Source organism: Argopecten irradians, chromosome 16 (assembly GCF_041381155.1).
Source record: "Argopecten irradians isolate NY chromosome 16, Ai_NY, whole genome shotgun sequence".
NCBI classification, from domain to species: Eukaryota; Metazoa; Mollusca; class Bivalvia; order Pectinida; family Pectinidae; genus Argopecten; species Argopecten irradians.
This window is the reverse complement of record NC_091149.1, coordinates 2,876,334-2,897,110: the sequence shown is the minus strand read 5'-3', so window position 1 is coordinate 2,897,110 and position 20,777 is coordinate 2,876,334. Positions and strand designations below refer to the sequence as shown.

General features: G+C 35.6%; 2 protein-coding genes across 2 annotated transcripts; both read left to right on the top strand.

Moving 5' to 3' along the window:
• Positions 1 to 401: 401 nt before the first annotated feature.
• Positions 402 to 11,786, top strand: LOC138311026 (uncharacterized). Its single transcript, XM_069252453.1, has 11 exons — positions 402 to 1,303; positions 1,681 to 1,781; positions 2,466 to 2,533; positions 3,165 to 3,185; positions 5,800 to 5,993; positions 6,811 to 6,976; positions 7,977 to 8,144; positions 8,500 to 8,653; positions 9,196 to 9,384; positions 10,761 to 10,823; positions 11,125 to 11,786. The coding sequence occupies exons 2-11, from the start codon at positions 1,740 to 1,742 to the stop codon at positions 11,188 to 11,190; spliced, it is 1,131 nt and encodes a 376-aa protein (XP_069108554.1). The 5' UTR covers positions 402 to 1,303; positions 1,681 to 1,739; the 3' UTR covers positions 11,191 to 11,786.
• A 2,254-nt stretch (positions 11,787 to 14,040) lies between these two features.
• Positions 14,041 to 19,763, top strand: LOC138310250 (FK506-binding protein 2-like). The gene is made up of 4 exons (XM_069251372.1): positions 14,041 to 14,690; positions 16,759 to 16,910; positions 17,819 to 17,949; positions 18,465 to 19,763. Exons 1-4 carry the CDS (start codon positions 14,470 to 14,472, stop codon positions 18,630 to 18,632), a joined length of 672 nt encoding a protein of 223 aa, XP_069107473.1. The 5' UTR covers positions 14,041 to 14,469; the 3' UTR covers positions 18,633 to 19,763.
• The last annotated feature ends 1,014 nt before the right edge of the window (positions 19,764 to 20,777 follow it).

Genomic DNA, 20,777 nt, shown 5'->3' with positions numbered 1-20,777 from the left:
GGTCATTCCTCCAGAGGTCACAACAACACAGGTCATTCCTCCAGAGGTCACAACATCACAGGTCATTCCTCCAGAGGTCACAACAACACAGGTCATTCCTCCAGAGGTCACAACAACACAGGTCATACCTCCAGAGGTCACAACAACACAGGTCATTCCTTCAGAGGTCACAACATCACAGGTCATTCCTCCAGAGGTCACAACATCACAGGTCATTCCTCCAGAGGTCACAACACAGGTCATTCCTCCAGAGGTCACAACAACAGAGGTCATTCCTCCAGAGGTCACAACATCACAGGTCATTCCTACCAGAGGTCACAACATCACAGGTAATTCCTCCAGAGGTCAATCCAGAGTCACAACAACACAGGTCATTCCTGCAGAGGTCACAACATCACAGGTCATTCCTCCAGAGGTCACAACACACAGGTCATTCCTCCAGAGGTCACAACACAGGTCTTTCCTCCAGAGGTCACAACATCTCAGGTCATTCCTGCAGAGGTCACAACATCACAGGTCATACCTCCAGAGGTCATAACACAGGTCATTCCTCCTGAGGTCACAACAACACAGGTCATTCCTCCAGAGTTCACAACATCACAGGTCATTCCTACAGAGATCACAACATCTCAGGTCATTCTTCCAGAAGTCACAACAACAGAGGTCATTCCTCCAGAGGTCACGACATCACAAGTCATTCTACCAGAGGTCACAACAACACAGGTCATTCCTCCAGAGGTCACAACAACACAGGTCATTCCTCCAGAGGTCACAACAACACAGGTCATTCCTCCAGAGGTCACAACAACACAGGTCATTCCTCCAGAGGTCACAACATCACAGGTAATTCCTCCAGAGGTCACAACAACACAGGTCATTCCTCCAGAGGTCACAACAACAGAGGTCATTCCTCAAGAGGTCACGACATCACAAGTCATTCTACCAGAGGTCACAACAACACAGGTCATTCCTCCAGAGGTCACGACATTACAAGTCATTCCTCCAGAGGTCACAACAACACAGGTCATACCTCCAGAGGTCACAACAACACAAGTCATACCTCCAGAGGTCACAACAACACAAGTCATACCTCCAGAGGTCACAACAACACAGGTCATACCTCCAGAGGTCACGTCATCGAATACGCATCATTTCATAACTACAGTGAAAACAGATTACAACACACCGACAAGTACACCGGAAGTGACATCGAAATCAAGCATTATATCGACGATAATTACAGATCCAACAGATACGACAACTTCCGGAGAATTCGCCTATCCTACCATAAGTCCGTCACTAGGTAGGTATTTAAGTATTATTCATGGCTTAGTAATAAGTCTAATACATATTTAGTCACAGGACAGAAGCTGTTTAGACTTAGTAGACTTTTAATCATGTTTTGTTTCTTCCATACTGTTTCGGAAAAACAAATTAGTGGTCATTTAAAAAAAAGTATCTTAGACGTTTTAGAAAATATTAAAATACATTTAGATCTAGAGTCCTAAAATGTCTAAAAATGGTCTATGAGAACTCTGGTCAAGCTTTCAACTGGCTCAGTTTTATTTAAAACATTTACCCCGATAAACAAGTGAAAAGGGAAATTATCTAAATTGCTGTTTAAATGTTTCTTTATATATTGACTCCAGATTTATTTCATTTGTGATGGGTTTTTTCCAGCAAACTCCTTTTATACGTTGGCATTTGTGGTGAGACTCAACGAAACGTTTGACAAATCTATGTCGAAAAACGCGACACTTGAAAAGGAGCTGCAAAGCCAGGTAAACTTGACCTAAGATTATTAATTACTAATTAGGGGTTCGCCAATCTGCCCATCTGTCATTGTTGGAGATGTTGCGATTGTTGTCTGTCTCGTTTTCATTCCTGCTCTAAAACTAAAACAGGTATAAACCAATTGAAAACGTTACTGAGAAAGAAATCACAAATCAGAAGTAAATTGTGTGGGGATGATTTAACGCGAGACATTTGTCTTATTGTACATGTATGTGGAGGATAGGGTCAAGCCGAACTCATCCTCGGTACTCCAGGGGTTACTATTACTGCCGTTATATCCACCCTTGGAATATCTCATAGCAAAACTGAAGGTAGTTCAGGAAAGAAAACTGACCAATCACAGGCTTTCAGAGACTTCCTTTGAAAATTACAGAGATAGCGACGCCAGGGATTGATATAACATCAGTGATAGTAACCCCTGGAATATCGAGAATGGGCAGAAATTACTTATGTTGGATTCATCGAAAGCGAAGATTCCCACTTACTTTAGCCCAAATAATTTAAGCGCGGAATAGATTTTGAATAAGTTGCGCATTTGCGTATTTACAATAATTGTTCTATCAAATACTTATATAAAATGTAAAATCGCATTTTATTTTCCAGCACGTAATGCGCTTAAGTAAGATTACCGTTAAATACGTACACTTACAGTACCCCTCGTTGTCTTTTAGGTAATGAAGACTTTCTTCAAAGGAGTAGACCCGGGCCTGCTGAAGGAGATTGTTATTTTCGACATAAGGTAAGACAAAGTTTGTACCATCTTCCTTGATTTTCAGGACCAAGTTTTACGAGTATTCCTCTGCATTAGAGTTGAGAACGCGCACTGTTATGCCTTCGTAATTGATAATGGATGATATATAGAAACAAATATTAGAGTTTTCTCACATACTTGATGTCCCCCTCCTTGAGTTTCATTGCAACCACTCACAAACCGTGTCCAAGAAAGGAAATTCCATTTTCATCTGAAACTTTTCTAAGCATATTTTGCTGGAGTATCGCTGGATTGGAAAATTATTTTCTCGACAGTTTATAACGCTGAAGATCTGAAAAAGCCATTTCCTTGGATACAAAATCCTAATATCCATTTCCTATTACTCCATATTGTAACCTTCGACATTTTCCTTAAAACCACAAATCGAAGGTTTCCGACTGATGATACGCAACCCCTAGAGACTCATTTGAACTCTTCTGATTCAACGGGTGGACCAGTTCATATGAATTTTAGGGGTGAAAGAGTTAATTGGGTTAATTAACCAGTTGACTGCAACGTCCCAGTTCCTGGCGGTTTCAGTGACGACTGTCGGAGTGTGACTTTTTTAGTTGATATTACTCCCCGATCTGATCCTAGAGTTTGTCTTGTAACTTGGCAGGCAAAGCGATGACGACATTTTGTAAGTTCAGCAGCATAGATCATTTACCTATAATGTACTCATATAGTGTTTAGTGAGCTACATGTATATATGCAAAACCATATGAAATAATATCATCTTTTAGTGAGCTAAAATACGCATTATCGAAATGTACACGTTTATAATGTACTCTATAGTGAGCTACAAATGTATACATGTATATATCAAATTTATAAAAATGTTTATTTATAAGTAAACTTGATCATAATTTGAAGCATCCTCGAATTCCACGGTCACTTTCGATTTCTATACCTCTAGAACATGCCATTATCCATAGCAAAACTGAAGGCTGTATGTGCGACAACGAATCAGCAGACATTTTGGTCCTTTGACGCACATTGTATGATTTTGAAATTGTTGTTAATCTTCAAATGCAGCCTTTTCTCCTCCGCTGCCTTCAGTTTTTCTATGACATATTCCAGGGGTGTAGAGGTTATAAGTGATCGTAACCCCTGTAAATCGAGGATGCCGCTGATTCAGAAAAGTTTATAATATATACTGTATATATAATGTACATGTTTAGATAGCTAAATATACAACTTTTACTCACGTGTAATCCTGAATTACGTAGAACAGTAAAACATATTACTGGCCAGTATGTATAAAACAGTATTCATTTTGTATCATGTAAAGCTATACCTCACGATTTTTTGTGGGAAACTCACTATTTTAGTGAGAGATTCACGAATTTGACATGAGATTCACGATTTTTAAAGTCTACTCTTACGATGACAATGACCTGTAACGTAATACAATGCTTAAGTTATATGTGCCGTAATTTCCATAGTCACGGATCAGTTAAAATAACACAACTCACGACTTTATCGACTATTTATCATATCATTATGTACATGAACAGTAATTTATAGCTTGAGATTAAAATTCAACATTCTTATGCAATTACAATTTTAACATGTAATTGTTCATTTTGAATCTGTGTCAAGGTTTGTTTAATGGCTAATGTCATAAAAAACGGCAGATCATCTGTAACGTACCAGCATTCATTACACAAATTATATGATCAAACTTATGTAAACGCCCTATACACCACCTGTGTGTTCTAAAGTTTTGAACATGTCTAACCACGGGCGTTTGCAGACAAAAAAAAATTTGACAGCATGTCTTGGTAATACATATTATCAGAATATTACCATGATATCTATAATAAAATCTTTATTAAAACAAAATTCCGTGTGCCTGTGGTCTAACCACCTGTCTATACCTACCACCTGTCTAGAACAGCCACCTGTTTATAACTACCGCCTATCTAAATCGATAGTTTTATCAGGGAAGTTACAATGAACATATCGATTTCAATACTAAATGTTTCATTCAGTAAAGACAATCTTATTAATTACATCGCATTCAATCAAAACGTTGTAATTTATTGTTTTATGTTCAATATCATTTTACATAAAAGAATTTGATGAATTACATAATTTTTATGCTTAGAATATATCTTTGTGTTAATAAATTTAAACTGGTTTACTCGGGGACAAAAAAGAAACTGCATTCGTAGTAATTAAGACAGATGGATACGCACTCCTCGTCAGCTAAAAAGTCAGTCGATTAATTTACCTGTGTATATCACAGAACTGATTGATGAATTATCAAATATTGGTTTTAATTAATTAATTCACAAAAATGCATCTTAAATCGATCATATGAATTTCTAAGAAATGGTAAAAACACAAGGAATTGTTTTAATTGGGTCACTTCTGTTAAAAATGAACTTTTTCACTTGGTTTGGGATACGTTTGGGAAAACCAGCAAATATATGCAAATTGTAGTAATAACTTTTTGCCATTGATAAAGCTTAGAATTTTTTATCAAGCCAAACAACATTTACATTCTTTATTGGAGGCATCTCCAAAATGTCATATATATAAATGTGTTGTTGATTATATTACCCGAAATATAATGACAAACGGTATATAGTTTGTCTTACCAAGTTGCGTTTATCTTCACACTGTTTAGCTATTGAAGCTGGTAGATATATTAATACTCTATAGATTAAGACGTATTTGTAGTATGTGTGATTCAAGAGATATTGAAGACGAATATCATGTTATCCTTCAATGTAACAATGTAATAATGTATGAAAAAAAATACATTAAGAATTAGACTACTGGAAAAACCCATCTGTATTAAGAGTAAAAAATATAAAGGAGTTGCGTGTATGTTCATTAGGAAAATATATATACGAGGCAACAAAACTAAGAAAATCAAGGTATCGACTGATATGTAGTCATTCCTATAATTCATTTATTAGATAATAGTACATGTAAATTACATTCTCTATATGATATAAGCATTGTATACGTCATGCTGAAATTTATGTTCAATATTTGTATGACTGATAAACCGAAATACCGAAAGTAATAAAAGAATTGAAAGAACTGGTTGATGAGTTATCATAGAAAGACACTATGTCACATTTTAACTGTTTTAATACAATGTCAATGTCATAACATTGTGTCATATGTTTAAATTGATGACGATGTTCAAAAGTATAATTTGAAGTATAAAAAACGTAATGAATCAACCATTTCATGTTTGAATTTCCGAATTATGTTTTTCATTCAAATTTGTTCAGAAATGGCAGCATCATGTTTGACACTACGGTACGCATCCCAGCGGACAGTTTATCAAAGGGTCAGTTCGACAGTCTTATACACACAGAGGAAGACAACGTCAAATATGCTATTGCTCATGACCATAGTTTTGGACACTTCCGTTTAGACGCGCGAAACGATGACATTCTAGTGTCAACTTTCGCACATTTCAAAGGTAAGAGATTTGTTTAGTTTTGTTTCCTTTTATTTGATTGTTTTAACAGTAGATAAATGAAATAAAACGATGTGATTTCAGCTCTCGTCTCGGTTCCAGAACCAAATTATTTCACGTTGTTACATACGTTCGGTACAGTGTAATTTCGCACACTTGACTTCTGGGGTTGAATTTAATGAACTGCAACCATTTTCATTTTAAATTATAAAGTAATACAGAATTATTCAAAGCTATATCTTTATCTGCTCTAAGTGTTCACGGGTATACGAGTAAGTGCCCGTATATGCGCAATCGTATCGATGCGCAGAAAATTTGAAGCTGTTAACTTCATTCGGAACTCCTTGGGGAATAGATTATTTCTGAGATAATACCCGATGAGGTCGGGACAATGTTAACTTGTGATTATTTCTATGTTTGAAGTTTTTTTCGGGCACATTAATTCGCACATCCATGTAACGTCTTCTTTTGTTTTGTATTTATAACTATTTTCAAACACTTTATAGACAAACAATATGTTTATCATTAAAAAAAATCAAGGTATAATCCGAACCGACTCATATTTCGGAATGAAAAAGTGACACATTTTGAGAAATAATTGAACAACCGGGCCAAGACAATTTTTAAAAATGCTTTTATTATAAGTGTCCGAATTCAAATTGTATACAATTGTAATGCACGATGGCATGATGTAAACGTATTATACATACTGTCTAGCTCTGAAAATTAAACGTCGTCCAGAAATCATGTTTTTATCTTTAATAATTGTCAAGTATGATGTAAATATTTCGTGTAATACCTTGATTTTTACCTGATCCAGACCTAACACAATGTAATGCTAACTTCACCTGTCCTGGGGCTGCGTACAAAAAGGTCATCCAGCCGGACAAATTCACGTGCATCTGCCAGCACGTCTGCTCCGGTACAAATTGTGGAGAAAATGGCGACTGTGTCTTCGACGAAATTATCAAAGCGAAGACGTGCAAGTATGAATTTTTTACTTGAAGTTCATTGGGTTTTTATAACATCGTAATATTATGATATTAAAGATTGGATTTGTGGAAGAAATCCGCTTTATTTAAAAAAACATTACACAATCAGTAACCGAGAGTTCTCGGCACTTTCCGTAAGAGATAATCTGAAACGATATAAACCATATAATATTAGACGAAAATAAAACCATTTATTCCTTTCTAAAATATCGTTAGCGTGTGTGTGTAAGGAGGGGTAACTCTAGTAGGAATTGGAATAGGACCATTACACCAGCAATCTTCGGAAATATATCCGAAATATTGCGATTGCTTTCGGACAAGACACTATTTTATAGTGTCAAGTTTAAAGTTTAGCAAATGTATCATAGGTTTCGATTTTGATAGATACGATATACCTACAATTATTACTTGTATATTTCATGTACAATGTCTAAATAAAATTTTTCGCTGCTGTTCAATCTCGCGATGTAGAAACACATGGTGCCAATTTAACTTTGCTTGGCACTTGTTCGCGCTAGATTAGTTTTCTTGGATTTCGTTTTTTAACAAAAACAACGAATTTACATTCCTACGAAAAAAAATCTTTAGTTTTAAGCCTTTGATGAATATATGCAAATATCAGGTAAGTTTATGCATTGATAGTTACTCCAACAATGTTAGAGGTATAGCACGACGAGACACTTTTGGAACATTACATCGTGTCTACAGTCAGCAAATTAACGTCCGATAAAAAAACGGCTGACCAGTCGACTCTCATGTTATGGGAGTACGTTGGTAGTATAATTGGTAGCCCACTACATAAAGTATATTATACAGTAGCGGTACGATAAAAAATTCAAAGCATAAGTCGAAAAGCATTGTCCAAGCAAAGGTAGTTTTTACACTTTGAGTTTATAATGTAACACATATACTTAATAGAGAGAAAGAATAAGAGATAAGTGTACTGAAACCGCGTTCTGATTATCACGTGATTATATCTTTTGATCTTGGACAGGTGTAAAACCTCCACCTTGAGCCTGTATTACGGTGACCAATGCGAGACATCCACCCTGAAGTTTGAGGTCGTGTTGGGTATCTCTGTCGGGGCTGCCCTTGTCCTCATTTTAGTCATTTTCCTCGTCATCGTATGTCGATGTCGCAACCGGAAGTCGGATAAATCAAGGTACGCTTGAGGTCATTTGATAAAGTCACTGACATTTATCAGAGTAGGGATGATGGGTTTCCGTTACTTTAAAGCAATTCATGAAATAAATTGGCAAAATGTGATAATTTTCAAAAACCTGTTACTTGAAACCAAAAGTTAGACTTAGTGTTAAAGAAGATAAAATGAAATGTCCATACATTTAAATACGGCTCTGTACGTGCTTTAAGCATTTTGATTTCCATCCACTGTTGATTTAAAAGCTTGTGTTGAGAATTTCTTCATTTTGATCTGTATCTATTTTTATGTAAAATTCTAGGGATTAACAAATCAACTTGAATATTCCATTGACATGAATTTTATTTCCTTTTTAAAGCATGTCCTATGATCCACGAGAATGGGACCTTCCGTCCGAAACCGAGACCGGAAAACCACAAAACATCAGCTACCGCGCATGGTCAACGCGGTCAAGTATTTTCGGTGATCGTTACTACCGACACTTTCCCTCACACCGGAAATATGAAAGTGATGTAAGTCATAAAGTCGACATTCTGATTGGTCTATCCGATAATCTCTATCTAAATCATGCAACCGACTTTCTGATTGGTCTATCTTGATCTAAGCTGGTATTCTGATTGGTCCACCTCGATCTAAGCTGGTATTCTGATTGGTCCATCTCGATCTAAGTAATGCAACCGACATTTTGATTGGTCTACCTTGATCTAAGCTGGTAGTCTGATTGGTCCGCCTCGATCTAAGCTGGTAGTCTGATTGGTCCATCTCGGTCAAGTAATGCAACTGACATTCTGATTGGTCTATCTGTAAATTCTTTCTAAGTTTCTTTTTACCATAAATATATGTGATCTGTAAACAACGTTGTATAGTGAACCTTAAACTCTATAAGAACACTCTTCATTAAAGTTCTTGAAATGTCTTACAATTCTAGGAAAGATCTGTCTGTATTTAATCCTCAGTCCGTGTGAGCAAACTGTTCGGTCCAGGTATAAAATACCGCGTGTTATTCCCAGATCACTGTTATTTCTCTGTTGAATGTCCAAACTTATAATTTCAGGCCTACGATCCGTTTTCATTAGCATCGGCTCCGCCCATGCAGACGTCGATGTACTTCCCGCCAGCTAATGAATACGATACAGATGGATATAGTGTAGGCGGGGCCAGCGCAGGGGGCGTGGCCAGTGGAAGAGGCGGGGCCAATGAAGGAGGAGCGCGTGGCCTTAGTTTCATAGACCCATCCCAAGATGTAAGTTTCCTCGCTGTGACCTTGTTATTAGCTGTTAGTTGTTTTTGAGAATGCATTTTCATCCTTGATTGTGAGAGAAATCTGTTTGCATTTTCATCCTTGTTTGTGAGAATGTCTGTATGCATGCATTTTCATCCTTGTTTATGAGAATGTCTGTATGCATTTTCATCATGATGATTAAGTCTGATAATACAATGTAGTTATCCCAAGATATCAAATTATCGTGATAATGATCTAGCTCTTAGACAAAGGATGCTTGTATTCTCTAATATGTACAGTCAGTAGGATATAGGTTGATTTCAACCAAAGGCTACTCAACTTTACAGTCCATTCCAAATATCGATACCCTACACAACTTTGTAGTCCATTCCAAATATCGATACCCTACACAACTTTGCAGTCCATTTCAAATATCGATACCCTACTCTACTTTGCAGTCCATTCCAAATATCGATACCCTACTCAACTTTACAGTCCATTCCAAATATCGATACCCTACACAACTTTGTAGTCCATTCCAAATATCGATATTCTACTCAACTTTACAGTCCATTTCAAATAGCAATACCCTACTCTACTTTGCAGTCCATTCCAAATATCGATACCATACTCAACTTTACAGTCCATTCCAAATATCGATACCCTACTAAACTTTGTCAGTCCATTCCAAATATCGATACCCTACTACAACTTTAAGTCCATTCCAAATATCGATACCCTACTACAACTTTACAGTCCATTCCAAATATCGATACCCTACTCAACTTTGCAGTCCATTCCAAATATCGATACCCTACTCAACTTTACAGTCCATTCCAAATATCGATACCCTACTAAACTTTGTAGTCCATTCCAAATATCGATACCCTACTCAACTTTACAGTCCATTCCAAATATCGATACCCTACTCAACTTTGCAGTCCATTCCAAATATCGATACCCTACTCAACTTTACAGTCCATTCCAAATATCGATACCCTACTCAACTTTACAGTCCATTCCAAATACGTTACCATATTGCAGTCCATTCATATCGATACCCTACTCAACTTTACAGTCCATTCCAAATATCGATACCCTACTCAACTTTACAGTCCATTCCAAATATCGATATTCTACTCAACTTTACAGTCCATTCCAAATATCGATACCCTACTCAACTTTACAGTCCATTCCAAATATCGATACCCTACACAACTTTGTAGTCCATTCCATATATCGATACCCTACTCAACTTTACAGTCCATTCCAAATATCGATACCCTACACAACTTTATCCATTGATAGAACCACCAAACAGATACTTTAATCCTTAAATATCTTTTCAATACATCGCTTTAATTTATTTAGCTTATGATTGTGATTTTTCCCTACAGTATTCTATTGTCCGACCACAAGTGGACCAAGTGCCGCGAGAAATCTACCGGCCCTTTTATCAGGTAGGTCACGTGGTAGTTTCATAGAAAAAAACATCCTCATGATCTGACTGAGTTAAACGAAGGGAAGTAACTCCGATATATTATAATAAATGTTTCGATATACAGGCAAAATAACAATATAGTAATATAAAACAAATAACATGGATACATGATTCATTGAATGCATCTGCTATAGAAAATATTTAAATATAAATGCATGTAGGAAACTCTACTCTGTTGATTGTGAATATTTCATCAAAGTTCTGTAAATAACTTATTTTTTACTTCAAAATTGTAACAAAAACATTTATTTGATCTTTAGAATAGTGTGACAGATAACAGAGGTATGAGTAGCCAACCTTATACCGACTCTAGGACTGCTTTCTGAAAGACAAGACGGCAGTATGTTCGGTGATTCGTGTCTGTTGTACTCAGGGGAGACAACTGCGTATTTATCGGTAGGGGCTGCTCCTACAAAAGAAAATAGAGTATTCTACTCTGGCATCCAGTCAGATGCTGGTGGATCCTACTGTTCAACGTTTGTGGAAAACGTCATCATCCCTCTGGAACGAATGCCAAGAAGAAAATATTTCGGCAGGGATGAAGATGTTGGAATCGATGGTCATATAACAGTCATTGTCAACGTTCAGGAATTGCAATGCTGAAAAAAATGCGTGAACAACATTTTTAGCGGTTGATTTAGTGACTGTGTTAAAAAATAGTTGAATAATATCCCAACTTATTACTTTCAATATCACAGCGCCTTACAGTAACTTCCGGAGCTTCGCGCACAAATGTTGCGCTACTTCCGGCAAAGAAACCACTGTTCCACGGATGTTCATCAAATGAGTTTGGGGACATTTTATTTGTAAAATACATTTAAATTATTGTGGATATTCCACAGATATTATCACGTGAAGTCAAATTAGTATGTCCGGTGTTCATCAAATATTTCATGTTATAATTAAATATATGTGAGAATGGTGTCTTGTTATCAATTCTGTTAAATACACATGTAGAACTAATGAAAGGGGAGATTAATAGAACCTTTCATCCCCTTTGGGGTGAGACTAATAGAATATTTCACCCCCTTTGGGGCAAAGCCTCGTGTTTGACAACTTAAGATTCTTACCCCTCTGGTTGAAGATTCTTCTGTCTCACCCCAAAGAGGGTGAAAGCTTCTATTAACCTCACATGGGTTAAACTGCGGATATTCCTGTCCGAGGTAAGAGAAAAGGTGTGTCATAAATTCGATTTTATACCTGTTTCATTATCATTACTTATTTATTCTTTGGAAGTCTTTTGACACAAATAATATCAACTTCTTATTCACCTCCTTACAGTAAGTACTAACTAAAGGTAAAAACTAAAAAGTAAAAGGTAAATGGTATCATATCGATATTGTTCTATCATAAAATTTGGATCGCATACTTTGACAATTGAAAAAAAAAGAAATTTATCGAAACACGTTATATCGTTTTACAATCATTCTGACAAGCAACCCTAGGACATAATTTAAAATAGCCAAATCTTCATTTCAGGGTTTAGTGTCAACAAAACTTATTCCGGTATCAACTTGCACTTACTCTTCCGTAGGCAAAATATTCCCGTCATATCATTGTCATCATCATCACCATCATCATCATCATTATCATCATTATCATCATCATCATCATCATCATCATCATCATCATCATCATCATCATCATCATCATCATCATCATCATCATCATCATCATCATCATCATCATCATCATCATCATCATCATCATCATCATCATCATCATCATCATCATCATCATCATCATCATCATCATCATCATTATCATCATGTCATCATCATCATCATCATCATCATCATCATCATCATCATCATCATCATCATCATCATCATCATCATCATCATCATCATCATCATCATCATCATCATCATCATCATCATCATCATCATCATCATCATCATCATCATCATCATCATCATCATCATCATCATCATCATCATCATCATCATCATCATCATCATCATCATCATCATCATCATCATCATCATCATCATCATCATCATCATCATCATCATCATCATCATCATCATCATCATCATCATCATCACATCATCATCATCATCATCATCATCATCATCATCATCATCATCATCATCATCATCATCATCATCATCATCATCATCACCATCATCATCATCATCATCATCATCATCATCATCATCATCATCATCATCATTCTCACCATCATCATCATCATCATCATTCTCACCATCATCATCAATCATCAATCATCATCATTCTCACCATCTCATCAATCATCATCATCATCATTCTCATCATCATCATCATCATCATCATCTCATCATCATCATATCATCATCATCATCATCATCATCATCATCATCATCATCATCATCATCATCATCATCATCATCATCATCATCATCATCATCATCATCATCATCATCATCATCATCATCATCATCATCATCATCATCATCATCATCATCATCATCATCATCATCATCATCATCATCACCATCATCATCATCATCATCATCATCATCATCATCATCATCATCATCATCATCATCATCATCATCATCACCATCATCACCATCATCATCATCATCATTAGTTGCAGCAGCATCATTCAGAATATTACTAATTTGCTAATGCTACCAAACAAAAGATGAAGTAATTAAACATATATTCATATACGTTTGATGTTTAAAATATTCAAGGGTGTGCGCCAGGGAGATGTCATTAGTCCGTTTCTTTTTATAGAAGATAAATTCGTAATAAATTTACGTTGAGTGATAAAAACGCGATCCTAAATATTTATTATGATTTTTTGTCCTGACTTTTTATTATACATATTATAACATCTTCATGTACAATTTGCATGTATGTTGTTTAATTCTAAAACGAAACGACAGAAAATTAAATAATAACAAAGCAAAACAAAAATACGAAGATGTCTTCGTTGAAGCCATATTTATTATTGATGCTAGCGATACACGTTGTCACTCTGAAATTTTATCTGTTAGTTTTTCTGTCGACAAAACCACAATCATTAAAAACTAATAATATTTAGGTGGTCTAAAAAGAAAACGCCATGATGACTAGAAGGATGGAATAATTATATGTTAGAACCAGAAAAAACGGAAGTCCATAAACTTAGTATTCTTCAGAAATTAATGATGGATAATCCCACCTTTCTTGACATTTCTTATCGCCAAGAAGACATCAAAGTTCTTATCAGTACAATAATCAACAGGTATGAAAAATGACACACCTGTCGAAGCTTTTGTAGACAAGGGGCATAACTCTATAGAACTCTCTTATGCCTTAGGGCATACGGCGAGATGTTAGATGTGATGTGGGGGCCCCCATAAGTCATTACGTGCCAGTAATTTGACAGATCGGACTGTAAACTTCCGTATAGACCCTAACTGGACGTGTATATCTGTACACGCGCCACGTGGACAGCCAGAATAGATATAGGCCCGGCCCCACTCAGATTTTGGTATTATCTTGGGAACGTAACAGATCGAGCGGAAACTTATCATCTTCCAGGAGATAAGACAGTAACGAGCAGACGACACAACGTCAAATCTATCATAAAAACAACTTTTATTGTTAAGAACTGAAACTATTCAAATATGGTGGAATTAAGTACTAGAATTTTATTCTGTGTAGTAGGGACTTTGGCTGTCGTTGCCATGGCAACGGCTAATGAGCAAAATCTGAAGGGCGATGTTCCAGATGTGCATGTGCTTGTTTTGAAAACTTCGGAAAAGTGCACGAGAAAGGCGGCGAAGCATGACATATTGGTTCTCCATTACGAAGGTTTCTTTCCAAACGGCACCAAGTTCGATTCCAGGTAGGTCGAATCTAATGTGTGCTATTTCAAGTAGGGTCAGTCAAGACCACCCAAGAGTCAAAGTAAAATGGTCAAATGGCCTTTATTAAGTTCTTACTATATGCAGACAACATTTCGCCGTTAGCTTATAATACATTATACGAAATAATTCTTTGTATACCTCTAAATGTTTGTGGATAAAGGAAATATTCTACAAAATGCTAAAATGCAACTTATTCTTCAAAGATTCTAAGTTTCGGGATATTTTCTAGTAAGAGCTGATATAATGTTACTACATCAACTTTTTGATGTTTTTTTTCTGTTGTCGATTCGCTTAAAAACCTGCATTAGCGACCTTCTATGTGTAATAACCCCCTGCTTAATACGACCACTTTCTAAGGTATGGTCAATAAACCACTTGACTAAAAGGTAATATTTTACTTTGTCCTCGTGTAATTTTCATAGACAGATTTGACTTGCAGTAAAATGTGTTTTAAACCACGAACCGAATTTTTATTGAAATAATTACCTATTTTGTCGTTAGCTTTATCACAATATTGATGATACCCTTGTTCCACAAGGTCTTGTGATTAAAGAAGTTATAAAATCATGGTCTACATTGATTTGATAAGGAAAGTAGAAAGTGCTGACAGCTGTTTATTTTATTTTTCTGATATCGTCTCAGATCACTTTTGTTCAACACATTCATCATTGAGACTCGCCAGAGGGCGCTCCTTGCCGCGAGCTAGAAAATGTCAACTTCGGGCCACAAAGTGCAGAATGGAGCGATTTCCTTGAGACGTTTTTATAGTGTAATGCTTGTACAGTACATGGACATTGATGAACAAATGACAGATACCGACAGATTAAACACGGATTTTTACTTTCATTTCTGTTTGTAGACATTAACATGTAGACGTCATTATAGTTACGTTTGACGAAATAAGGGTAACAGAGATTTAGACAATTTTACAATCTTCGTTGTTATATATGGTACACCATATACATATCCAAAGGTGATGAACAATTTTTGATAGAATTAAACAGACCCAGGTGGTTTACATCAATTTTAGGCGGATCATGTTTCCCGTACATAGTTTTGATACAAACAAATGAAATTCAATGACATTGTAAAGAAATTATAAGTAAATGGACGCAGGTAATTTTTTCGTTTTTCAGAAGGAACATGTTTCGCGCACTGAGTTTTAACACAAGAAAAGGCAATTCATGTAAGGATTAGAGAAATGTAAATTTCACCAGATCTAGAGATGATATTTACATCTGTTGACATTAATGTTGATTACCTGTCAATCAAGACTGTAGGGCCGTGACGTGAAAGACAAAATAATGACATAATGACCTAACTGTTATTGGTCATTGCTAACTATACAGGTATTTACAGATATTTAGAGTATTTACTATTCAAAGAATGATTTCCCTCCTAACTGATCGAAATTACACTGTAACAGAAACAACCATGGCAAACATAAAATTAAAAATGAATTTCCAGCGACAGCTTTTGATGATTATTTCAAACCAAGATATAAATCACTTTGGTATCCTCACCCCTGACATTGATGTGGGAGTTCTTACGACTATTAATTAAAACGACCAAAGGTTCAGGTGTAAATATTTAACGACAACGCGTCCACATTAACCGTCTATAATTAGCACCTATTAGTGGCCAGAATGTATAATTTGTCAGCTGATGAGGTGGTTAAGGTGTATAATATATACCAACTTAATTAGGTGATAGTCCCATGATTACTTTTTAATATACTATATATATAAAAAAATAGCTAAATAGAAGGGCAGCCACATACACACAATAGTATACATGTATAATGTCTATTATTCTTTCAAATAACGTGCAATTAAGTACATAAATTCAACTTCACATAATTTAACTTCACATACATACACACACGGTCGAATCCTGTCTATGGTTTGAACGGGTCTTGCGTCCCAGATTTTGGCGATAAAAAAGTCGGGAGTTCCCGAAAAAAACACTTCACTGACCAATCGAACAGAATGTACTAACTACCATAATTATTTATTATATGCCTAAACCTTACTATTTCCATTGTAGTATTGAGCGGCCAGGAGCGAACCCTTTCCAGTTCCAGCTCGGAATAGGCCAGGTGATCCAAGGCTGGGAGAGAGGACTTCTAGACATGTGTACCGGGGAAAAACGTAAACTGACAGTTCCCTCAGCTCTGGCGTACGGAGAGCAGGGCTCAGGTGAGTTATGGCCCTTTGTCGATAATTATATGTAGTGAGTTATGGCCCTTGGTCTATAATTATATGTAGTGAGTTATGACCCTTTGTCGATGATTATATGTAGTGAGTTATGGCCCTTTGTCGATAATTATATGTAGTGAGTTATGGCCCTTAGTCTATAATTATATGTAGTGAGTTATGGCCCTTTGTCGATAATTATATGTAGTGAGTTATGGCCCTTGGTCTATAATTATATGTAGTGAGTTATGACCCTTTGTCGATGATTATATGTAGTGAAATAGCTTTTTGGCCTTTGTCGATATTTAATATTTTTGTAGTAAGTTATGGCACTTTGTCGGTATTAAATATGATGTAGCGACTAGCGAGTAATGTCAGTATTTTGTGCATTGAGTTATGTCCCATTTCAGAAAATAATATTATGTGTGCGAGTTACATGTCATTTTGTATTCCATATTTTATGTCTTGTTGTTATGGCCAATAGTTTGTGTAGTTACTGACCTTTGAACATATTCAATATTTTATATCTATTTCTCTTTGCTATTATTTCATTTTGTCAGTATTCAATATTTTGTGTAGTGAGTTATGTCCCTTCGTCAATTCTGGAGACTAAGTTTCCTTTGTCAGTTATGTCCCTTTGCTAGTACATTGTATTTGGTTATATCCCTTGACCAAGACATAATTTATTTATTTCCACAACAAAAATTTGAGAGAGACAGAAACTGAATAGAGCCATAGCCTACTTCAGATTGAGTTATGTCTTATAGTTAGCAGTATTGTACTGTATGTTTCTGGTGTTAGCATAGGACAACGGTTATCTCTTATTTTCAATTGTAAACAGCATAACAAATATTGGTCGTTTTGAAGTTAGACTATATCAGCTTTATTTATTGTATTTTTTTCTATTTCAGGTGAACTGGTTCCACCAAATACCGATTTGGTTTTCGACATTGAACTTCTCCAGGTGCATGATGGTCCTAAACCCCCAAATGTCTTCAAGATGATCGATATTGACAGTGACAATATGCTGACAAGAGATGAGGTAACATCTTACTATCCATTTTACAAAATAAATAGATAAAATCAAACTCTCAAGTTGTCTCCCTTAGAAATAGTAATATATGTTCAATTGTCTCCCCTTTTGTCAGCTTACACTATCACAAATTATGTCATCGGTTAATAGTTACATTTTTTTTATTCTCCACCCGAAGAACTCCAGTTGAGTTGTTCATAATATGTGTATGGTAAACTATGCTTATAACAAGTTATTTCTTTATTTTCCAAAAACTGGTTGTAACCCTGTTTTAATGTATGTTGGTAAATATACAACACAACATACAGTGTATATATATCTTTTATTGGGTTGATAAAACTGTATAAACCTCCTCAAAAGTCAACAGTTGTACACTGTCAGTTCACTGTATTAGATATTATACACTATATTTTTTCTTGGGTTGATAAGAACTGTGTTGAACCTCAATAAAAGTCAACAGTTGTATACCGACACTGTTTTAATCAGTATTAGAAATTAAAGTAACAAACATTATTTTTTCCCAGCTTGCGATGTACTTGGCTCGTCAGTCGCAGATGCAGGGAGTTCCAATGGACTTAGCTAACGTTCAGAACCTCAAAGTCCTAAATAACATTTTCACAGTGGAGGATAAGGATAAAGATGGTAGAATTTCTCACGACGAATTCACTGGACCGAAACATGATGAACTCTGACCTCCAAAGACATTGCATAGCATTCACTAGTCTACATGTTTTATGGGACATGAACTGTGAGAGTTTAGCCAAATAAGAGACATATTTAATGTGTAAATTATGTGTATGATAGAATGGTGAGAATGAATGTGTGACATGTTTTTTTACTAGTGAGAAAGAAAATTTCATTTTCTTATGAAAGTGTATCTATACTGAGAAAATGTGATCATCAGACTTTTAACATTGTGTGATAATTTATGACCATTACGTAATTCTGGAGAGAGAAGTTCTCAGAACTGTTTCACGGAGTGAAATGTGACCGCTTGTACTAACACAAAAAAAATTCTGTGTCCCAAAGTGCCATCTACCACTATATGACTGTCTGATTTGTCATCGTTAAGAAACGATATAAGGGAAGGGAAGGGCAGCATTTGCTATGCCGTTCCTTCACAGAGTTGTCTCCCCTTTTGACCATAGAAACGTAATATTGGAAAAACAGTGACCTCAACACTATAAAACTACACATAGCTGCCAAGATAGAAGACAGAAACAAATAATTAAACCTATTCTTTCAACTTATTCCCCCTGAAAATTCATAATGAACTGTTCCAGCCTTTGAACTGGAAGGGTTCCAATGTGTCTTCAGGGTGAATGAGTTCAGAGAGTGTCCTAGATATTGATACAAACATTCCTTCAATAGAGGCAATTCCATCATTTAAAATTCCTAATAGGAAAGCATTTAATAAGTCAAGGACAGCTCCTTAACTTCAGATTATTTACTTAACTTCTGTAATGCTTTCCTTCAAGAGAATTTTAAGTTAAGGAGTTCTCTTAATAAAGTTAAGGAATTCTCTTAATAAAGTTAAGGAATGTTCTTAATAAAGTTAAGGAATGTTCATGAAACCAGACTCAGTATCTGTTGTAATTACAATTTAAAGGAAATGACAAAAATTAACAGTTTTCAATGTTCATCTATTTATTGCATAATACAGATGTGAACACATGACGAGAATATGATGATATGATACATCAAATGAGATGTGAGATGTTACGTGAGATGAGTGAAATGTGAAATGAAATGTGATATATAGGAATGAGTGATCATTTTCATTGTTATTAAAAATACAAACATTAAAATTACAAACATAAGAATCCTTGATTGTTGTTTATCTTGAAGTATCAGACCACCATTTTTAAACCAAAAATTCCAACTGTAGTAAAAACTAAACTTTCTTTAAAAAAATTAGGGTCTTTTGTTACAGTTCACATTTGGATGGGGTATACTTGTCTATGGTTTAAACTTAACATTTGATTCAAAACCTAACACCGGTAATCAAATATCATTGACATGTTTAATTTTCTTTCCTACAAATCTACTGGAGTCCGACAGCATGAAAGTTACTAAGTAGACGGACTTCAAATTCTTCATTTTTGATTTGAATGGTGGAAGATAAATATTCCCAGAGAACTAAATCTATTCTGTATTTGTATATTACAGAGTTACCTCCCCTTGAAGAATAAAAATTTGTAGAGAAAACAACTTAAATTGTGCACACAAACCAATGATGTCACAATCAATACCTACCTGCAAGGGAAGATAACTCTGTAATATACAAAGATGGAAAAATGCTGTACTGATAGCCTGCTGGAATGTTGTTTTTTTATATTTTTACAACACTTTAGAGCTAAAGAGTTTTCTATTTGGGGCGATAACTCTGTTTAAGTAATTCTGAGGAGAGAAGACTCAAGTCAGTACAATTTGACGAAGCATGTCTACAGTATCAATCATGGAAAAAATTACCGAAACGTTTTCAAAATACACAAGATTTACAGAGATTTTTGGTTTGGTTTGGTTTGGTTTTATTTGTTTAACGTCCTATTAACAGCCAGGGTCATGTAAGGATGTGCCAGGTTTGTTGGTGGAGGAAAGCCGGAGCACCCGGAGAAAAACCACCGGCCAGCGGTCAGTACCTGGCAACTGCCCCACAAAGAACAAATGAAGTCAGCAACATAAAAACAACATACAGCAATGTATACATCAATGGTTTGGTTAACTATTGCAACAGCCTATACAAAATATGTACACATATATATAGTACCAATAAGTTATAGATCCATACAGAATTATACACACACATACATATATACATCAAAATGTGCTTGCAT